A 21,187-nucleotide genomic window follows, 5' to 3' on the forward strand; every position below is an offset into this window, starting at 1 on the left:
TATTTTTCATTATACTTAAGAGAAACCAAGAGACTAGTACCTCTCTACCATTTCATCCTCCAGGACTGGTTATCATTTATTACTCAAGGAGTCTCCTGGCGGCCAGACCAGGAACAGCAACATGAGAAGGACACCATACACCAGCTGAGAAGCCTGCTGTATGTCATAAATATGAGCTGAAATTAATACATATAACCTACACTCATTAATATATATGAGTGTAGGTTATGGAATATATTTTAACGTTTTATATGACTTTTAAATATACCCATTACTGGTTTTGTGTTACCAGCCTGCTGAATTAATTGGCCAACTTATATTGGATAAAGGTAAAAATAAATCTGTGCTTTTAGAAAATGGCACTTCTATAAAAATTAAGGCCATTTGACGAATAATTAAACTTTTTATTTGACCGGAAACGACCAAGTCTTGGCTCGGCTGCGTGTATGAAATATTTGTCCGGTGATGGAAATTCGGCTCAGGAATGCATTTTTCCCCCTGCTTGTGTGCGTCGCGGATCTTCCTCTGACTGGCTGTGAGGTAAGAAAACAAGTCCGTCCCTCTCCGCTGCTGGCTCCTCATTGGTCCACACTGCTCCTCAGGAATGTCCTTAAGTCCAAGCATCGGAATAAAACCCGGAGAGGAGCTCAGAGAGACTGTGCAACTACCTTCCCGAAATAAAAGAGCTTCTAAAGGAAGAGAAACGGGATAAATCGGACAAACAGAGGAACAAGGACTTTTCTTCGTCTTTTTTTCATTTATTTTCAGAGGGAATTTCCATTTTTAAAGGTTTGTAGACATGTTTAAATATATATATATATATATATATGTGTGTGTGTGTGTGTGTACCACTATTCATTAATGTTAAATTATAGCCTAGATGTGTCCCATATAACGACGTGTTTTTTTTTGTTTGTTTTTTTAATCTTGGTTGCATCAGGAATCACTTGAGAGTTCGAGATGATGCTGTGTGGCATCTTTTTGCTATTGATGCTTTGGAGCTGTGAAGGCGCAAGATTGGCAGGTAAGAATGATTTTTTTTTTTTTTTTTTTACCTTTAATACTGTTTTTTAATTTAGCCTTAATCAAGTCTTTTTACCTGTAAAAAAATATTAGCAGATATTTCATATGTGAATTAATTATTCCTATAGGGGCTTTACTTGTAATTCTGTGGCATTGAAGTTGCAGGGAGCTCAGTCATCTCAATAATATTTCAATAATATTCTATATTATGTTCTGTTTTAACTCATTTTTACTAGTGGGTTTTATTTTCCATTAATTCTGGCAGTCTATCTCTGTTTTTAAGTTAATTCTAGGTCTTTTATGTAAAGCACTTGGTTCATGTGATTTCTGTCTTACACAGCACTTTGGACTACATTTCTTTTACGAAAAGTGTTATACAAATAAAGTGTATTATTATTGCTCTTATTAAAGACAGTTTTAGTCTACTAATATTTTGATGTAGGCTATTTTTATAGTTGTGGTAAATATATTATAGGTTATTGCTTCTCTTTGTTTTTATGCATTTTCATGCACACTGTCATCATGAGGGAAAAACGCTGAACAATGCTTTCCTTTTCTTTGACCACAGAGAGTCGAGATGATAACAGTGTGTATGACTTATTTGACCTCGCCCGGGTAAACAAGAGAAACAACGGAGTGAGTTTGGTCAAAGGCGCAGATCCCTACAGCCCTGCATACAAGGTCCTGAATGCTGACCTGATCCCCCCAGTCCCCGACAGCCACCTCAGGGACCTGCTTGACTCCATACAGGCTGAGAGGGGCTTCCTCCTCCTGGTCAACCTGAAGCAGTTCAAGAAAACCAGGGGCAGTATCCTGACCATCGAGAAGAATGACGGATCTGGAACCATTTTCGAGATTGTTTCCAACGGCAAGGCAAACACACTGGATGTGGTCTACTCCACAGCAAACCAGCAAGGGGTCGTGTCCATCGATGAGACAGATTTGGCCACTGGACACTGGAAGAACATCACGCTGTTCGTGCAGGATGACCGAGTGCAGCTTTTTGTCGGCTGCGAGGAGATCAATGTGTCAGAGATGGATTTGCCAATCCAGAGAGTGCTGTCCCAGGAGGTGGCAGATATCGCCAAGCTCAGGATTGGAAAGGGAGCAATGAAGGACAGATTCATGGTAAGCAAAGGAAACCCAATAATTGTGCTCGCATAATAACTGATGTTAGAAAATTAAGGTTTAATAGATTTAAGTGTCTCATAAGTTTAATTTATTGTCCCTTTAGGGAGTGCTTCAGAATGTGCGCTTTGTTTTTGGAACCACTCTTGATGCCATACTGAGAAATAAGGGATGCCAGAATGGAGGTAAGTCTGAAAACAGATAAAATACATACAGTGTGTTTGAAGATACAAATGGACAACACATTGTGCTCCCATGAACAGAAATTCATTTGTCCTCTCTCCTCTGTCCCCCCTGCAGCTGCCTTAACTGATGTCATGACCCTGGACAACCCTGTCAATGGCTCCAGCCCTGCTATTAGGACTGATTACACCGGCCACAAACACAAAGGTGAGACCTCCCCTCCCTAAAGAGACAAGTTTGTGTCTCTGCTCTACTGGACGGTTGTAAATGTTAAGAGGTGAAGTAATTTATTGGACTCTTCTCTCCTATATCCAGATCTACAGTCTGTCTGTGGCTTCTCTTGTGAGGACATCGCCAGCATGTTTAAGGAGCTCAAGGGACTCGGCGTGGTTGTTAAACAGCTGTCAAATGAGCTCCGCAAAGTGGTAAGCTCCAAAGGCCATCAGGGTCTGCTCTTTGTCATCATTCACTCCCTCCTTTCCACTCCTCTACGTCTTTCCCCCTCTGCTTCCAGTTAACGCATTCCCAGTGCGTAGCCACTTGTCACTGTAATGGTAGTCCCCTGGCCAAGTCCTTAATGAGTCCCATGTGAATACACAAATATGTTTGGCTGTCTGTAACATTTGCACTGCTTCGCTAGAGTCAAGCAATGTCTTCATCACGGTGTCGGTCGGTGATTCATTTGTATTGGAACTTTGGCAAAGTGAAAGTTTTCCATCCTCCATCCTGAGCAACCCCCTTCTTCTCTTTTTCCCCCAGTCTGAGGACAGTACTCTGCTGAAGAATCAAATGAACATCCACAGTGGAATCTGCATCCACAACGGCATTGTGTACAAGGACAAAGATGAATGGACTGTGGATGGCTGCACGGAGTGCACCTGCCAGGTAAGAGTCACCACACCTGCTGGAATGTGACCTTTAAACAAGTCAGCCTAGAAAAGACATGACAGCTTTTCCTGTATCCCCTGCTGTAATGAAGTGATAATAGTGTTTATGTTAGCACCTCCCTTCATAATCACATTGCTCCTGTCTGAAAGCCATCAACACTTCTTCTCAACTAGCAACAAAGCAGCATGGGGCCTTTTCTCCCCTCCAGCAACATCTAGTGAAGGTTGTTCATGAATGGTACAATTAGTTAGGTGTTAGGTGTTTTCTAGCAACACAGCAGGAGTGTCACATCCCTGATAAAGATCACTCCATTGAGAAAATATAGCAATTAAGCTTGGAACCATACCAGTAACCAGTCAACCAGTCGGCTCACTCATTATCCTTGTACTAATTTGACTGTACTTCTATCCAGAACTCTGCTACTGTGTGTCGCAAAATCTCCTGCCCCCTGATCCCATGTGCTAACGCCACTGTGCCTGAAGGAGAGTGCTGCCCTCGCTGTGGAACAGGTAAGCTTCTTTATAAATCTGCTGCACCTTTCATAACTTTCGTCTGATTGCCTTGCCTCCTTCACAGAGTATCTGTTTGTTAGAAGACAGTGATTTAGTTGACCTTTTTTAAAAAACTGGTATGTTCACCTTTCAGTCATGGTTTGGTTAAGTTTTGGAAACAAAACTACTTGTTAGGTTTGGGAAAGATCATGCTTTGTCTCTGCCATGTGGATGTAAATAGCAATACTGGTTGTTTACACCCTGGGTGCAAATAACATTCTGGCTACAGACACCTAGGTGCTTGTTTCTGCCATGCTAGACCATATATACACGGATGTAAATAGCCACCCCGTCTATTACACCCCTGGTGCAAATAGCATCTGGCTTTTCTTAATTTCTTATTTGAGCTAACCATCCCCATACTTAATGTCCTCCCCTCTACAGTGAGAGATGCAGAGATTGGTTGGTCACCCTGGTCTGAATGGACCCCTTGTTCAGTGACTTGCGGGCGAGGCATCCAGCAGCGCGGACGCTCCTGTGACCGCATCAACAGCAACTGTGAGGGCACCTCTGTCCAGACCCGTGATTGCTACCCCCAGGAATGTGACAAACGCTGTAAGTGGGTCAGCATTCCCAACACATCCATTGTGATGATAAATATTCTCTGTTCGAGAGTGTGATGAATTAATTGTGTATGTGTTGCTCACAGTCAAACAGGATGGTGGTTGGAGCCACTGGTCGCCCTGGTCTTCATGCTCCGTGACCTGTGGTGAGGGGGTCATCACCCGGATACGCCTCTGCAACTCCCCCACACCCCAGATGGGTGGCAGGGACTGCCAGGGAGAAGGACGTCAGACCGAAATCTGCCAGAAGTCACCTTGTCCTAGTGAGTTGAATTTCAGTAGCAACATATATGCAGTATTGAATGTATTAATTCAGGGGACCATACTGAATGTTGTTTTTGTGATACTCTCCAGTCAATGGAGGTTGGGGACCTTGGTCACCATGGGACACCTGCACTGTTACCTGCGGTGGAGGAATCCAGAACCGCAAACGTCTCTGCACTGACCCTGTGCCCAAATATGGAGGAAAGGATTGTGTTGGTGAAGGTGCTGCGTCTCAAGTGTGCAACAAACAGGACTGCCCTATTGGTAAGTATTTATGGAGGGAAACTGTCAACTTTCAGCTCTTATGTGTTCCTTAACATTGCATTGTTTTCTAGCCAGCTAAAAAGTTAACACAATATTACACTGATTTCTAGTTAGGTAAAAAGTTACCCTCATTAGCCTACTCATGATGGATTAGCAGAAAAGCTCCATCTTTAAGAAAAACTTTTTGGCTGAATTAATGGAGCAATATAGCCAAATAATATAAGATTAAAATGCAGATAACAATATGTTGTCAAATTCAAAGTACCAATTCTTTTTTTCTGCAGATGGTTGTCTCTCCAACCCATGCTTCCCTGGTACAAAGTGCACCAGCTTCCCCGATGGCTCTTTCAAGTGTGGCAAGTGTCCACTTGGCTACACTGGCAATGGCATCACCTGCAGAGACATCGATGAGTGTAAAGAGGTTCCTGATGCCTGCCATACACATAATGGTATCCATCGCTGTGAGAACACTGAGCCCGGTTACAACTGTCTGCCCTGCCCCGCACGTTTCTCTGGTCCTCAGCCCTTTGGAAGAGGAGTGGAACAGGCAACAGCTAAAAAACAGGTTTGAGTTATTCCTTACTCTCTGTGCTTGTGGTTAGTGGGGCAGTTATTTGCATTTTATAAACTGTATGTGATTTTCCTTAGGTCTGCAAACCCCGTAACCCTTGCCAAGACGGTAGCCACGACTGCCATAAAAATGCAAACTGTATCTACTTGGGCGTCTTCTCCGAGTCCATGTTCCGCTGCGAGTGCAGGCCAGGGTATGCTGGAAATGGCCATATTTGTGGAGAGGACACTGACCTGGACGGATGGCCCAACACCAACTTGGTGTGTGTGGAGAATGCCACCTACCACTGCAAGAAGGTATGCACACCCCACATGAACAGAAATTCAAAAGGCCATTATCCCATCTGCACTCTATTATTGTGATGATTGCCTCCTTAACCGCTCCTTTGTTCCTTTATAGGATAACTGCCCCAACCTTCCCAACTCTGGCCAGGAAGATCATGACAAAGATGGCCTGGGTGATGAATGTGACCATGATGATGACAATGATGGGATCCCCGATGATAGGGTGAGTCAGCAAAGCAGCTTATTTAAGCCCAAAACTGTGCTTTCCCCAGAGACCAAACATAGCAATCAGCTGCAGCCATCCTTCCTTTGGGCAATAGGAATGTTAAGTCTCTATGTTTGTGCGCTTTCACCAGAGAGTCAAAGTGGAAAGCAAGTAGCAGAGGAATAGTGTAATATAATTTCAGCATAAAGCCAGAATTGAGGATGATGTGGGCTTGTTGCCCATAATTCTTAGTGTGGATTTGGAAAGTTGGGCAAGAAAAATGCTGTGGTAAAAATTACCAGCTTGCTTGCAGTGGAATATCACATTCCAGCAAACACAAGCCTTGAAAAGCAAGAAGTTTTGTTCCTATAAACATAATTTCGTTGAGCAATGACCCATTTTAGTAATTTAATTGTTTTTTTTTTATATTTCCCTATAAATTTAGGATAACTGCCCAAGAGTATACAACCCTGCCCAGTATGACGCAGACAGAGATGATGTTGGCGATCGTTGTGACAACTGTGTCTTTGAGGCTAACACTGACCAAACCGACACTGACAACAATGGAGAGGGTGATGCCTGTGCTGTTGACATTGATGGTGATGGTAAGTGATTTCTCCAAATTCCATTCAAGTTATATTTAGTGTCTTTCGTTAGCTTTAAAAGGTATTTATGCAGCCCTGAAGGCTAAGATAAGTATGTTTTGACTCAACAGGCATTCTGAATGAGAACGACAACTGCCCATATGTTTACAACGTGGACCAGAGAGATACTGACAGGGACGGGGTGGGAGACCATTGTGACAACTGCCCTCTGGAGCACAACCCTGATCAGGTAATGTCAGACATCATCTTTCCATTACAAGTCATCCTGGGTAGCATAACTTGATCTGTCATGTAACTATGTAGAAGATCCCTGCGGACACAATATCAAGGCCATACGTTGCACCTGCATTAATTAAAGAGAGGAATGTGACAGCTTTGAGGAGAAAGAGTGAAACGCTCCCTCTTATCCTCTCCATTCATCCACCTTTGGAACAAATGAATGGGTAATTTGGCAAAGGTGCAAGGACACTGGACACTTGACTGAAGGGACATTGCTTGCATGCCTGAAAACAAGGGGCTACATTTAAATCACATCCTGAGAAGCACCTTTCATATTGAGGCTGGTGAAACACAGTGAAGGGAGTTATTTGAAGTGAGGACAAGAGTCTTATAGTGTGAGAGGTGGTCTTTGGGAAATCTCATTGTAAAGGAATTCTGTTCTCCTACAGATCGACTCTGACTCAGATCGCGTAGGAGACAAGTGCGACAACAACCAGGACATTGATGAGGATGGTCACCAGAACAACTTGGACAACTGCCCCTACATACCCAACGCCAACCAGGCAGACCATGACAAGGATGGCAAGGGTGATGCCTGCGACCACGATGATGACAACGACGGCATTCCTGATGACAAAGACAACTGTAGGCTGGCGTATAACCCCGATCAGGTGGACTCTGATGGTGAGTCAGTCTCTCAGCATGTCCGTGGTCTTCTGAAACATTTGAATTTAGGTTTGTTTGCTCCTTGACTATAGGTACCATCTTTGTAATTTCCATTTCCGTATTTTCCTCTCAGGTGATGGCCGTGGTGATGTGTGCAAAGACGATTTTGACCAAGACAATGTTCTGGACATCTATGACGTGTGCCCAGAGAACTTTGCCATCAGTGAAACAGACTTCCGCAGATTCCAAATGGTTCCTCTGGATCCCAAAGGCACCTCCCAGATTGACCCCAACTGGGTGGTCCGTCATCAGGGCAAGGAGTTGGTGCAGACCGTCAATTGTGACCCTGGCATTGCTGTTGGTACGTAATAAACAGAAAGATATATTGCTGCAAATACATGGACACAGTGGTGGAGTGGTAGCGAAGTGATTCTAAACCATCTCTCATCTTAATTTAGGTTTCGATGAGTTCAGCGCAGTGGACTTCAGTGGAACGTTCTTCATTAACACGGACAGAGATGACGACTATGCCGGGTTTGTTTTTGGCTACCAGTCCAGCTCACGCTTCTATACAGTGATGTGGAAACAGATCACACAGACCTACTGGTCCCACACACCCACAAGAGCTCAAGGCTACTCTGGGCTGTCAATCAAAGTGGTCAACTCCACCACTGGACCTGGTGAGCATCTGAGGAATGCCCTGTGGCACACTGGAGACACCCCAGGACAGGTAAGAGTAGATTCATTGATTCACTTAGGACTTGAAACATAATTTAACACAGTCTTTTACACCTTTTTTCATTTTTTTAACCATTACAATTCATCTTTTTCAGGTGCGCACCCTGTGGCACGACCCCAAGAACATTGGCTGGAAGGACTTCACTGCCTACAGATGGCATCTGACCCACAGACCCAAGACTGGACTTATTAGGTGAGTTTAAAACCTCAGATGCACAACCTTTTTATTCAATTACAAGTCTGCATAATTTATAAAAAAAAATGGGAATGAGCTCATGTGATTACATTTTCTTTTTTAGAGTGGTCATGTATGAAGGCAAGAGAATCATGGCCGATTCTGGAAACATCTATGACAAGACTTATGCTGGTGGGCGACTAGGCTTGTATGTCTTCTCCCAGGAGATGGTTTACTTCTCAGATCTCAAATACGAATGCAGAGGTGAGCAAATAAGTGATGGTTCTGTATGTTATTTAAAAGGAATGGTTTCATCACCTTGGACTTTATTTGTAATGTGTTTTCTTTCTTTCTGTCTTTTCTTTCAGATACATAATCGGACCACAGAGCCTTCCAGACAGAAGCAGTCTGACAGTATGAATATATAATACAAGACCTGGATCGATATCTTTTTAACTTTTTCTTTTGAGAAATGCACATTTGGAGGAATGACGAGCAAGTGAGCTAACGTGAGGTAAACTGACCTCAGGACTTAAAGCCAAATGAAAGTTAAATGATGATTCTGCACCACTGCACCAAACTCAAATTGTGAGCGCAGCTCTGCTCAGAAGAAATTGGCCCTCTCACTTTATTGCTCTGATCTGCATTGAAGGGAGGGGGGCACATCTTATTGCTTTGCACACCTGAACTGTTGTTTGTTGGCGGTATTCCTCCTTGGACGAGGGACCAAAGGGAAGAGTGTTCCATGTTTTTAATTATTTTTTATATTATTTTTGAGCATTAATATACATCTGCTGTGGACTCGAAGATACTTGTGTCAGTATGAAGAAAGCAGTGGGAGAACTTTCTTAGGATGGGGTGAATATACCCCTTGAAGGAACTGTTGAGGGACCATGGACAGTATGGACTGACTGTTACTATCAAAGAGAGTGAATGTTGTTTGTGTGTTTGTGCATGTGTGCCACCCAACAAGCATTGCTATGAAGACAACCATGTCAATTTTTAAAATTTCCATTCTTCTTACTAACCCCTCATCCAACTTTAATGCAGGCCTACATCAGGCTTGTATTTGTCCCAGGCTTAGGGCTGGCCCAGAACATTTGTCTTCTCAGGAAAGAGCACTAGAAGAAACAAGGAGAGCACAAAATTCAGGACAGCACAGGGCCCCAAAGCAGGCACACTGAACACTGCTTTGGAACAGTAATTATTAGCAAATATTGCCTTAATATCTCTAATTTGTACTGAAAGTGTCAAGGGACGTAAACAAAAAGGGCCAGTCTATTCCCTGTCATGACTAAACCATTGCAAGTATGGATGTTTATTTTGTTTTGATTCATCTCAGCATCTTGCCATCCAAAAAAATGTTGTCAGCATCCCATTCGATTTGACTGAAATCAGTATCCACTAATGGCAAGACATACGGTAGTATTACATTGGATGAAAACAGTTAGAAAGTAAAAGATAGGCATCAGTTACAGTATCTCTGAATATTCTGCTTCTGCACAGTGTGCGTGACTGGTGTGCCTGAGCTTGTGCGTGTACATTTCTGACAAGGGAAAATCAAAGGAAACCCTTTATGTACAAATATTACCTCATTAATTCTTTTTGTATTGAGGCCAGCAATACACGAGAATCACTTGTCTTAGCAACAGAGTATAAATTGGTTGGCTTCTTTTATTTTAGCAAGACTTTAATATCATTTATATGCTGTATATAAGATATTTTTGTAGCGAAAGAAGCCCAAACAGAAACATAAAGGATTAAAGAAATGTCTTGATTATGTTGTGCGATATGTATTTCCTGTGCATTTTTTGATAAATTATTATGTTTGTTATATGTTGAGGTTATTTCATTGTGTAGATATATGCTATTTAAATAATTTATCTAGAAGCGTAGCCTCATATGGAAGCGTTTCTGTCTGTATAAACTTATTTGCACACTGACATGAGGATGTCTTTGTTATTTTGTTTTTTGTATGTGTCTTTTTTAATTATTAGTGAAGCTTTTCTATAAACTTTGTACTATAGTTTCTACTTAAAGTGCTGTTTATACTCCTACCTGGTATTTTGTAATGTCAAGTGAACAATAAACACTTCAGGAAAAAAGTTTCTTGGTCTGTTGGTGTCTTTTTGGCCAAACAAACCCAAGTTAAAAAGTCAGCTGAACATCTCAAGACTTTTCTCAGTGATTTTTGGACTTCATATCTCCTTTGACTGAGGTCTTCTCCTTAGAAAAGCAAATACAGTCGAGCCATGCTGTGTCAAGCAAGACTGGAATCCATTAGTTGAGTCTAGTGAAGCCGTGGAGAAAGGGAGTATCCTTGGGATTCAACAGCAGGAAAACTCAACATGAAGTATAACCCACTTAAAGAGCACATCCATACAGATCTGATTACACATCACACAGGCATCTCCTTACACCTTCAAGTGACAACACTCCATGTGAGAGGCAGACATAAGGAATTTTGCACTGAACTGGGGAAGTGAACTTAAGTTGCAGCTGGTGGTCCAGTCTCGCCAGTAAGAATGTGCATTGAAATTCCAAAGTTTTCATAAAAATGTCTCAATAAAACATGTCAAAGTAGATGAGGTAGCCATAGACTAGGTCTGCAGCTCACTGACTGTTCTGCAGTCAGGCTCTGCGCTGGTATATCATCAGCTAGCATAATTCAGACTGCTAATTGAGATCTTTCACAGTGCCAGAAAGAGCTGTAATCTAAGGCACCAGTCAGGTTCGTGCCAGAAAACCCAGACAGTCTCAGTATGCCGCAGGTCTCTTTACATTAGAAGTGACCTCATTCTTACCATACTGAGCTCACCGTGTTTCCATTACCCCACATAAGCAGCATACGGTGTCTTTCCTACTGAAAATATATTGGTGGATACAGATGGTATTTGTAAAATGACCAAAAATGCTACATATGCTGCATATCTAACATGCTAACTAGAAACATAAAGGATTATTACGGCCCCATAGGAGAACTCTTTTGGTTCCTGGTAGGACCATTTAAAAAGGCTCCACTTCAGACCCCTTCAGAGAGGTCTACCTAGAAGCCAACCGAAAGGGTTATACCTAGAACCATCTGTGAAAGAGTCCCAGGGCCCGCTATGAAAGGTTCTAAATGGCGCAATGGTTCACCCTCACCCACCCAGAATGGTTCTGTTTAAGATCCTTGGAACATTGGTGCTGTCTGGTGAACTGGCCTGGAGTTTTGAGAGGAATCACTGTAATCAAGGATGTCACCAACAGAGGGTGTTGCACAATTCAGACACTTGTAGAATATGACACACCCACTTTAGCTCCCAGAGAAAATACATTTTTTGGTTCCAGCTCAAAACGAACTTCTTAAGTTCTGAACCGGTTTATTTTTGGTGGAACCAGAGCAGCACTGGTTCCACGTTGGTGGAAAAGGTGAATCTGGGTTTTTTATCCAGAACTTTTTCACCTAAGGGTGCTGACAAAACTTCCCATGGGGGTTCTCTTCTAAGGGTTTTATCTAGAACCCATCCAGGGGGTTATAGAAAGAATCTTTTTATATTCCAAGGGATTTATCAATAAACTACCAAAAAGGGTTCTTTGGATGAAAAGGGTTCTTAATGGAACCTTTCATCTTAAAAAGAACGGTTCTTCAGAAGCAACTCAGCTCTTCAGGAATAAACTTTTTGGAACCCTTATTTCTAAGAGTGTATCTATCAAATTATTACACATGAATGGAATTAGTAAGAGTCAGTCAAGAGTAAGACAGTTTAGTCTAGTCCGGACAGTCTGAGAAGTGTTTGCGTGTGCTCTCTCTGACCTGTGCTGAGGTGTCTGTTAAGATGCCTGGACAGATAGTGCTGCAGCTTTCACTGATAGCACGGCTCTCGTCAGGGTTTGACCTTGGAGGCTCACCTGGCCGGCATGTTTTCAGTCCAGAGGAATGTGAGATAATTCCTGCAGTTTAGACAGGGTCAGAATGTGTGGCTGAGGTGAAGAGTGAGACGAACAGGCCCGTAGGTGTCCAGGGCCAGGAGTGGTGCCGAGGTCAGCCAGGTGCAGACACGCTAACGCACACTGTGCAAGCAGGAGCACATAGGAACCATGTCAACAGCTCCACAAATCTCCCAAACAAACCAAAAAGCAGAATTCTCAAAGCTGACCATCTTTTGTCAGGGGAATCCCGTTCCTTTAAATGAAAATGAAGCTGGAAGGAGGTCACACTGGGTCCAGTTTCAGAAGATCCTACTAATCTGAGCCACTCTGAAGCAGATCACCTATAGAGGCAGGAATGAAAGGAATGCTGGGAGTTGAAGTGGGTCTGACTATCGCTCCCATGGAGCACACATCATCCCTTTGTCCTAATTAACAGCCACGTTGGAAGCTTGACCACACATTACAAGGTTACAAGGTTCATTTATTTATCATTTTACAACACAGGGTCATATAACCAGCTGCTAGCTGTCGTCCCCTTTATGCTACTCACAAAAACAAAAGTCATATGCAAAAATTACATACAGCACAACGTTGAATCTGTTTGTTTTTGTGTTCCTTATTGTTTTTAAAAGCCTTGTTATTTCTGTCTTTTTTTTTTTTTTTTTTGATTTTGATGTATGTAATTCTAGAGGATTTGGAGGTGTGGCCTGGGGAGGGAGTGAGCAGGAGAATTGTATATATGTAAAATGATCCAATATGTGATGTTTAAACTGATATATAAATAATTTATTCACATCAATTGTATAAAGTAAATGGGTGAATAAATAGTAAGTCATAAAAATAAGTGCTGCGGGCGAGCTTAGGAGTCTCACAGCCTAAGGAAAGAAACTGCTCTGTAGTCTAGTAGTACAGCAATGAATACTTATGTATGTCTGGTCAAACAGCTGCAGGCTGAACAGGCTGTGGCTGGGGTGGGCATTGCCTTTTAGTATCCTTTGGGTTCTGTGCAGGAACCTCACCTAACAGAGACATACTATATTTTAATGGGAGGGGGCTTAAAGTTAATACAGTGTTCAGATTTATCCCGCAGACCTGGTGCTATCAGCCGGTTGTTTATGTGTGCAGTAGAACATTCTGTGGCCACCATACCCAGTTATTAGATTTAATGACAGCAATTTTCTGTTCTCATCTATGATACTTAGGTTAATACAAAGAGTGGCCCTGCTGCTCTGTTTCCTCATGCAGAGCTATAAACACAAATAAAAACAATGGGTAACAATCTGGCCGAATATTGAAGACATGGAGCCCAATAAAAAACAGCAGTTCTCATCCTCATTAAGCCAATCAACCAAAGGTTGGAACAATTTTTTGATACTGACACATTGTGAAACATGTTCTTAATGACTTCATGTTACTTTATATACATCAGGTTAGTTATATCTACGTAACTTGAAAAGCTCTGCAGTGTCTGAAACACCCTGAGTAAAATTCTGTCAGTCAGAAGTTCAAAATGTCTTTTGTGATATTGAAATACTGTGATACCTAAAGTCTAGATGACACAGCATTTCAGGAGTATCTCTGTATTTCAGAGTGAAAAAGAATAGGCGAGCGGGACACAGCTTTGGAAGGAATTTGATCTAAACGTTTAAAAGCAGGCATGTCATACCCCAATGCACCACACTGTAGCCAACTAGCTAACCAATGAATGTTAGCTTTGAATGATTGATGGGTAGTCTGATTCACTTTGTGTACATTACCGGTATTTGCCTCCCATTGGCTGCCTGTTTTAGACAGAATCCACTGTGTGTTACCGTTTTAAAAAATCCCTGCCCCTTTGGGAAGCAACAACAACCTCTGAGCTAGCAACCTGCATGCTAGTTTTTTTTTTAAGATTTTTATTTATAGTATTTTATCATTATACATTGAGAGTGAAGGGAAACAAAGCAGTGGAATACAAGAATATGAGACAACAACCAAGCAACAAGAATCAACAACATGAAAAAAATATACATGACCTACACACAGATACACACGTATGCGTGCATGCTGAAAATTTTAATGCGTGGGCTCGCCTACCCACATGAAAATTTTCCATCAAAACAAGTTCCTGCCTGTTACTATTTTATTCTGAGCTGAGGATGAATCCATGACGTCAAAGAACAGTGTCTGTCTTTACATTGATGGCAGATCGATCATAAAAGTGCTTCTGTTAAAGATAGTCCTTCCTTCGGGCACAAACTATCTAACCGGGATTTCATGATTCTAAAAAGTAAACTCCTGCACATTAATGCGTTCTGATATGTGCTTTGATATATCAAAGCACATATCAGAACGCATCAACATGCTTTGATATATCAAAGTGCATATTGGAACGCATTAATGACTGTATAAATGAGGAAATGAGTGTCAGCAGCTCCTTCAGGCTCTGCAAGAGAAGAGGAGTTGGAGAGAAACTCAGAGTTTGGTGAGGAAAACCTGCCAGCGAGTAGGTCAGGTTCACAGAGTTGGTTACCGTGGTAACTGACCCAGAGTTTAAGTTATGCCTTTTTCTGAAACTGAAAACCCAGGCTTCTACATATCAGGCTTAAAAAACTCAAAGTTTTCACTAAACCTGCTTTCTGAATAGGTCCCATGAATGTGATCTAAAATGATTTAAATGGTTACATTTTTCATTTAATCTCAACATTAATTCACCTCAAAGTCAAAAATACATATTTTCCCTCCGGTCTGTAATGTTATTTATCCACCTAGATTGTTTTGGTATGAGTTGCAGAGTTTCGGAGATATTGGCCATACAGATGTCAGACTTTTCTCAATTGTAATTTGACTAAATGGCTGCTGGCTTGTGGTGCTCAAAGCTCCAAAAACAATAATTTTGAAAAATTCAACACCAGCGTCTCTTTCTACAAACCATGATGCGATTTCTCAAGATAATCCACAGACCTCTTACAATCCCCTTATAGCCTGAGAGTGACATCCAGCTATTATGCATTTTTTGATTGCAGGGCCCAAGATAGATCGAGCCCATAATAGTCTTTTTTAGGGTCCCATGGTGTTGTGTCATTCGCCTCAAGATCCTGGGTCCAGCTCTCTGTCAGCTCACATTCATCTAGCAGACCAAGTAACTGCTCCTCAGTGAGGTCTGGTGACTCATCCTGTGGGAAGACACAAACATAATGTATGTATGATCAAAAATATATCTGTAATTATAGACCGTAGGGTTAAACACATAGAAAAACAAAGAAGATGTACCGATGTGCGTGCACACAGACACTCACCCTTTTACAGTCAGTCAGACACTTGCAGTAGACCTCACTTGACTCTATTATTACAGAAGTGACGACAGAATATTTTTCAGATTTCAGACATCCTCCCTTAGATTTGTTCCCATTACTAACATCTTTTATTGGGCTTAAAATGCAGCTCTTGACAAATCCAGACAAAGTGTTGTATTAATGCATGACCTGTGATAACAGCGGCAGTTCATAATAATAATGTCCTTCACTGCTGCTGTTGTCCCTTGTGCTTAGTTGGAAGCTGCCCGGGAAAAAACACTTCCAGTTGGATATAACTGTTGTTTTTCTACTGATAAGTCAGACTCCTCACAGGCAGCCTTCTGGGAGTGCATGTGAGTTCAAGGAGAGACGCCAGCCTTCGTAAACTAGGTTATGAGGAAAACGTTTGAGAATTTCAATAAACGCCAATATCTATTCGTGGGAGTGATGTGCTATTTGGCAACTGCAACTGTAATTTCTGGTGTCACATTTTTTGGCTGTGTAATCTTTTAATTCCTTTATCGTAATAATAAGGTGAGACATGATTCATTTACATATGCTAGAGTGCTCATAGACAGTTGCCGTCACATGGTGCGAGAATGCTTTACTTTGTTTAGACAGCTGCGGCTTAATAGTCAATTTGTTCCAATAATATCATCTCATTACCTACATGACATGAGCATTATGCCAAAAACGGGTCCTAGAAAGCCAGACGTTCAATCTCTGGGTTGAATCATAATCACTGTCATCATTCTCCCAGCGTGTGTGCTCATGTCTCTTGCTGCCATCCCACGCCGAACACAATGTCCCTGGCATTAAAGAAGGGATGTCCTGATCCAGTTATCCTGTCTCTGATTCTGACGCGGGTTATTCAGCAGTAGGCCTATTAATTGATTCTTGTGGCCATTTAGGAGCAACAGAACAAGCTGTAAACACAAAAGTAAATCTTCTCTTAATATGGCAAAATCATAGCAAACAACTTGTATTAACACATGCAGCAGACCTGGAACTACATTTTCATCCATTTGGATTCATGTTTGAGTCCACCTGGGGAATGAAGGTCAAATATTCACTCTCCTTTTAGCTCTGTTTTACTTCATGCATCATGTTACTTCCTGAGAGCCTCCTTGCTAGTTTGAGATACGTAATCATGGTAACCCACACCATCAACAAACTATTTTAAATATATATTCTGCTTAGCAAAGACACTTACATTTAAATGGACACATTACTGACATTACATCCAAGCTGCCTTGGTCATTGTCTGCCACATGTTGTTGTTGTTGCTGTCATTGTTGAATTGTATTATCTTGCATGCTGTAATATTTCCCCAGAAACAGTATGCACTTGCATACTATTAGTTTCATACTAAGATTTTGGACATACTGAAAAAACATCTGTCTTGACTTGGAAGGGTGAGATGATGTGTTTGAAATCTAACTGCTAGGTGCCACTAAATCCTACACCCCGATCCTTTATTATAAAAATATTCACTGGTGCAGCTTTCAGATCCACAGGCACAGAATTCAATCCAGTATCAAGAAAAAATAGAGCTTGGACCACAATGTGGCCCATCCCAGGCACGCTGTCCTGGGACAGAGAGAATATTATGCCCATGCAGATGTTTTCACCTCTTCCCCACACCCCGCTGAGTCACTCGAGACAAAATCACATTCCTGTGTCTCATCTATCCCCACTAGCCACAGCTAATACTCTTCATCGATCATCTGTATTCTTCCTCTGACCAGACCACCTTTTGAAACTCTCCAGCCCCTCACCAGGACCCAGTTGCTGATATACATCTCTACCAGACAATCCTGTCCATGTTCAAAGTCCTAAAGACTGTAATGACACCCCTTAGGTCATGACGGGTTGGGCCATCTTACTCAATTACCCAGGCGCTGCATATCATCTCCTACCAATTGACAGGAGACCACAGGCACCATGGACACATTCCAGCTTCAATACCCCCTGCAGCACTGCATGTTTTTGTCCTTTGACATGCATTTAGCAAGACCCTTTGCCTGTGGACTTGACCTTCATTTCAATATGGTGAAAAAAGACGAATAAATGCTGTGTTGATGGTTTGTGTTTATTTTTGTCCATCTATGTAATCATAAGGATAAACTAGTGACACTCTTTGGTAGGTATTATAGATACATTTACACTGGGTTAAAATTAAGTAGAGCACTCATGCACAATTAAAAACTCATCACACTTAAGTAAATCCAAGTTTAATAATGTCAACAGAAATTAAATAGAAAATTAAATTAATCTAGGTTTAGAGTAAAAACTAAACTGAGGTTTAAATTTAATCTTAATTTTAAGATAGTTTAAAACTTTGGTGCACCATAATCTATAGTTAAACCTTAGCTTTCCTTCCATATTTATTCTACAGAAAGTTTTAATGGGTATAATTGACACCCCACTCAGTAAAAACATGGCAACTGTAACATAAATTTGCACAAACACAAGTGAGCCATTACTGTAACTTGAGACGCATGGCACAGAAAATTCACTGGCCAATTACAGGAATGTCAGCGTTTGAGTGTTCATGAATGGGGCAATAAAAAAGTGCCCCACTGGCTGGAGTATTAATGGCCAGAAATGCCTTTAACCAGCACCAGCCGTCTTGGACATGGGAACTACAAGTTAAATTTTCCTACAGAGAGGAGAAAAAAAGGCCATTGGAGAAAGAAAGAGTGTTTTTTTTTACAGATGTGACAAAATGCTGTGACTCTTTCAAAGTGGTTGACCTCAGGTGCCCTTAATACTAGGGAGGCCAAGGGTGTCTGTGGGTGACTGATCTGTGTTTTCCTGTCTGACTGTCTGTCTGCTCTCTACAGGGCCAGTTAAACAAGAGTGTCACGGCCACTTCAGCTCTTTTTCAGAGCAGGGTTTCCCAGCAGACACCAGATTCATTTCAGTAAACAGGAGAGTAAAGAGCTGTGAATACAGGGAAGCTGTCCAAAGAAAATACATGATATGTTGGACTGCAGTGGTTCTGGACAGCACCCTTCTTCCAGTGGGTTATCAAAGAAAGTCTAGCAACAAAGTTGAGCCTGGTTGGAAGTCTGTAAACACAGCACATTTATCAGGCTGATTCCACAGGGAAACGGATGAAAAGAGTAGAGGATAAAACTTTTGTCAGAACGAGACAAGCTTCTGTTTTTAAGATGCTATGAGTAGCTTTTGTGCCAGCATCTACTGAAGTCACTGTGAGAGAAAATGTAAATATAATTTTTTTTTTTTTGGACCGTTCCTCAGTCAAAAGCGGTGTGCAGCTGTGCGAGCTTCTACGCTTGAGACAGCTTTTGGAGTTATTCCCAGGCACACATCCTCTGGCATAAACATGTGAAATACAAGCTGGAGGTGGAGAATCTATAGACTTTCTTAACACCAACAAATCCTATTGGAAGCACTATCAGCTATGTTATACTAACACTGACTTATTGACTTAGGATGAGCTGAAACAATAAGGATTAATTTATTTAAAATGTGATCCAGTATTAACTTGAGGAGGTTTAACTTTTTAAAATGGCAGCCTTTTTGAAATGGATAGAGCAAAATAATCAAGTTTCTTGGAGAAAGTTAAGGGACCAACTCAACCCAACTGAAGTTAATGATATGTATCTTCTTTCTGTCACTCCACTTAATCCATCGAAACAGCCTGCCAGTTGCTACTAGACAGTCTCGTTTTTGCTTACTGTGCTGTTGTCCATATTTAACCTTCTTTGATTTGGCCATGTTGCTCCATTTACTTGGCCAACAAGTTTTTCTCAGAGGTTGAGAAATAAGAGCTTCTCTATGGAGCAATCATGAGTACACTAACATGAGTACACTAATGAGTAAGACTAACTTTTTAGCTAGCTAGAAAATCACACAATGTTTTTTCCCCTGTTATACTTACAACAGCACTCACATTTTTAATTCTGGTAAGCAAACATCTGCATACATGACTAAACTTGGATTTATTAAACAGAAATTAGTAAACAGCAACAGAGATCTGCTTAATCTTTAATCTGGAACTGTTTGCTTTAAGCCTAGTTTTGCCAAACTCCGATTGGCACTACTTGTCTTGATTAAATTAGTCATTGCTGGTACAACCCAGCCTTAGTCAACTAAGAAATAAGAATGGAAGATTGAAATTAACAGAAAGAACATTTTAATTAGGATAGCGTGCTTTGCAAACACTTGCTCTGTTCTACTAGGACTTTTCTGCATCCAAACATGGCTACATTTTCAAAGTTTCACCGTCCAAATTTTCTCCTTCACTTCCTTAGTGCTCAGAGAGCTGTTGTGAACATTTTGACTGATATGAGTCGGAACAACAACTCGTCGAGGAAATGGCTTTGACGTGGCACCTCATGACCCCAAACATTATTATATAATTCCACGAATGAATGATCCCACCAATGATAAGAACAGCTTTTGCCCCAGGCACATTGGTTCTCTTTCTAGATTTGCATCGTTCATGACTGACTCATTAATAAAGTCGGCGAGTCTAGGAAAGACAAAGTTAGAGTCAAATAAATCCCAAAGCCCTATATGTCTGGTGGTTATTGATAGCATGCCAGCATTACTGCTCCAGACATCTTATACTGCTGTCTCCCACCTGCTATCCAGACCCAGCAGCCTTATTGTATCTGTCTCAGTCTGGCTGGTAGCCACACAAAGCGAAGTGCAGAGAGAGTAAATGTAAGGGAAAACCTCTGTCACTGCCCTGTTTAGCAGCTGTTTGCAGTGCATGCTCTGCAATTTGTCACTTCACTCTTTTTCTTTGAGAATTTGAAAAGCAACGCTGGTGACGGTGAGATCAGTGTGGTTCTTTTGCCCTCCAGACAGGGGAGTCCAAACAATGGCAGAGTGCATGAACTCCTAACCTTTAGTAAGAGATCAAGCTCCTTTGTCAATGTCCTGTATCAGTTTGCCACCCGGGAGACGAATCTGACAAAGCCAGAACTGTTCAGCCCTCCAGCTATCTGCCCTGCAATGGACCACCACCTCTGCACAACTCACTGCTGGCTCCTGTACACACAGGGCGCAGCACCGCTTTACACACAAGCGTGGGCTGCTCAGCTTTCAAGGTCACTGACTTCACTCACATACCTCAGCTTTATCGGCCACAGACCCAGGGGCCAGTTCTCCAATAATATAGGGAGGAATTCTATTCATTGCAGTCTAGGTGCTCCCACTCAGATGTTGTGACAGAGACACTGCATCTATTTTCAGCTACACAGATGACATCACTGTGCACTGAGTGAGAGACAAAACAAGTTTGTCAAATGTCAGATAATGTGGATCTTAATATAGCTAATTTGCCCCATTCTCTGAGGAAGCTGAGTGAAACCAGTTTATAGTCATGATTTTTGGCTGAATCCCAATATCCTCATTTTACCTCATCGTTTCACACATGGCACCCTGCAGATGCAAATAAAAAAAAAATAGCATGCACTTCGGACAGACCCTGAGGGTCTCTGCACGTGACTCACAGATTGTTGTGTTCAAGCCATGAAGCACACTGAGAAATAAAGTTGTCCATTTCCACGTGATTTACAGCTTTAGCTCAGACAAGTAACTAGACCAAAAGGCGCTGTCTAGCTTGCCAACTTAAGCCAAACTGCTCAAAGCCAAATCCCTTCTACTCAAAATGTGCTTGTCTTATGTTTATGT

The 21,187-nt window shown here is 41.7% G+C and overlaps 2 protein-coding genes across 2 annotated transcripts in view; one reads left to right on the forward strand and one right to left on the reverse strand.

Moving 5' to 3' along the window:
- The first annotated feature begins 642 nt into the window (after positions 1-642).
- thbs1a (thrombospondin 1a) lies at positions 643-10,270 on the forward strand. The gene is made up of 22 exons (XM_084741849.1): positions 643-789; positions 941-1,024; positions 1,592-2,151; positions 2,258-2,336; positions 2,452-2,541; positions 2,650-2,759; positions 3,094-3,219; positions 3,635-3,731; positions 4,158-4,328; positions 4,423-4,599; positions 4,691-4,864; positions 5,149-5,429; positions 5,513-5,731; positions 5,835-5,942; positions 6,370-6,529; positions 6,640-6,758; positions 7,198-7,432; positions 7,548-7,775; positions 7,873-8,144; positions 8,248-8,345; positions 8,452-8,591; positions 8,696-10,270. Exons 2-22 carry the CDS (start codon positions 961-963, stop codon positions 8,701-8,703), a joined length of 3,516 nt encoding a protein of 1,171 aa, XP_084597975.1. The 5' UTR covers positions 643-789; positions 941-960; the 3' UTR covers positions 8,704-10,270.
- Positions 10,271-14,258: 3,988 nt separating this feature from the next.
- The window catches only part of fsip1 (fibrous sheath interacting protein 1), a 38,735-nt gene continuing 31,806 nt past the window's right edge, over positions 14,259-21,187 (reverse strand). Inside the window, exon 10 of the mRNA XM_084742531.1 lies at positions 14,259-15,394. Coding sequence (XP_084598657.1) covers positions 15,224-15,394 — 171 coding nt within the window. The 3' untranslated portion in view covers positions 14,259-15,223. The remainder of the gene's footprint in view (positions 15,395-21,187) is intronic.

The sequence above is a fragment of the Lutjanus erythropterus genome, chromosome 18 (assembly GCF_056507025.1).
Source record: "Lutjanus erythropterus isolate fLutEry1 chromosome 18, fLutEry1.hap2, whole genome shotgun sequence".
Lineage (NCBI taxonomy): Eukaryota > Metazoa > Chordata > Actinopteri > Lutjaniformes > Lutjanidae > Lutjanus > Lutjanus erythropterus.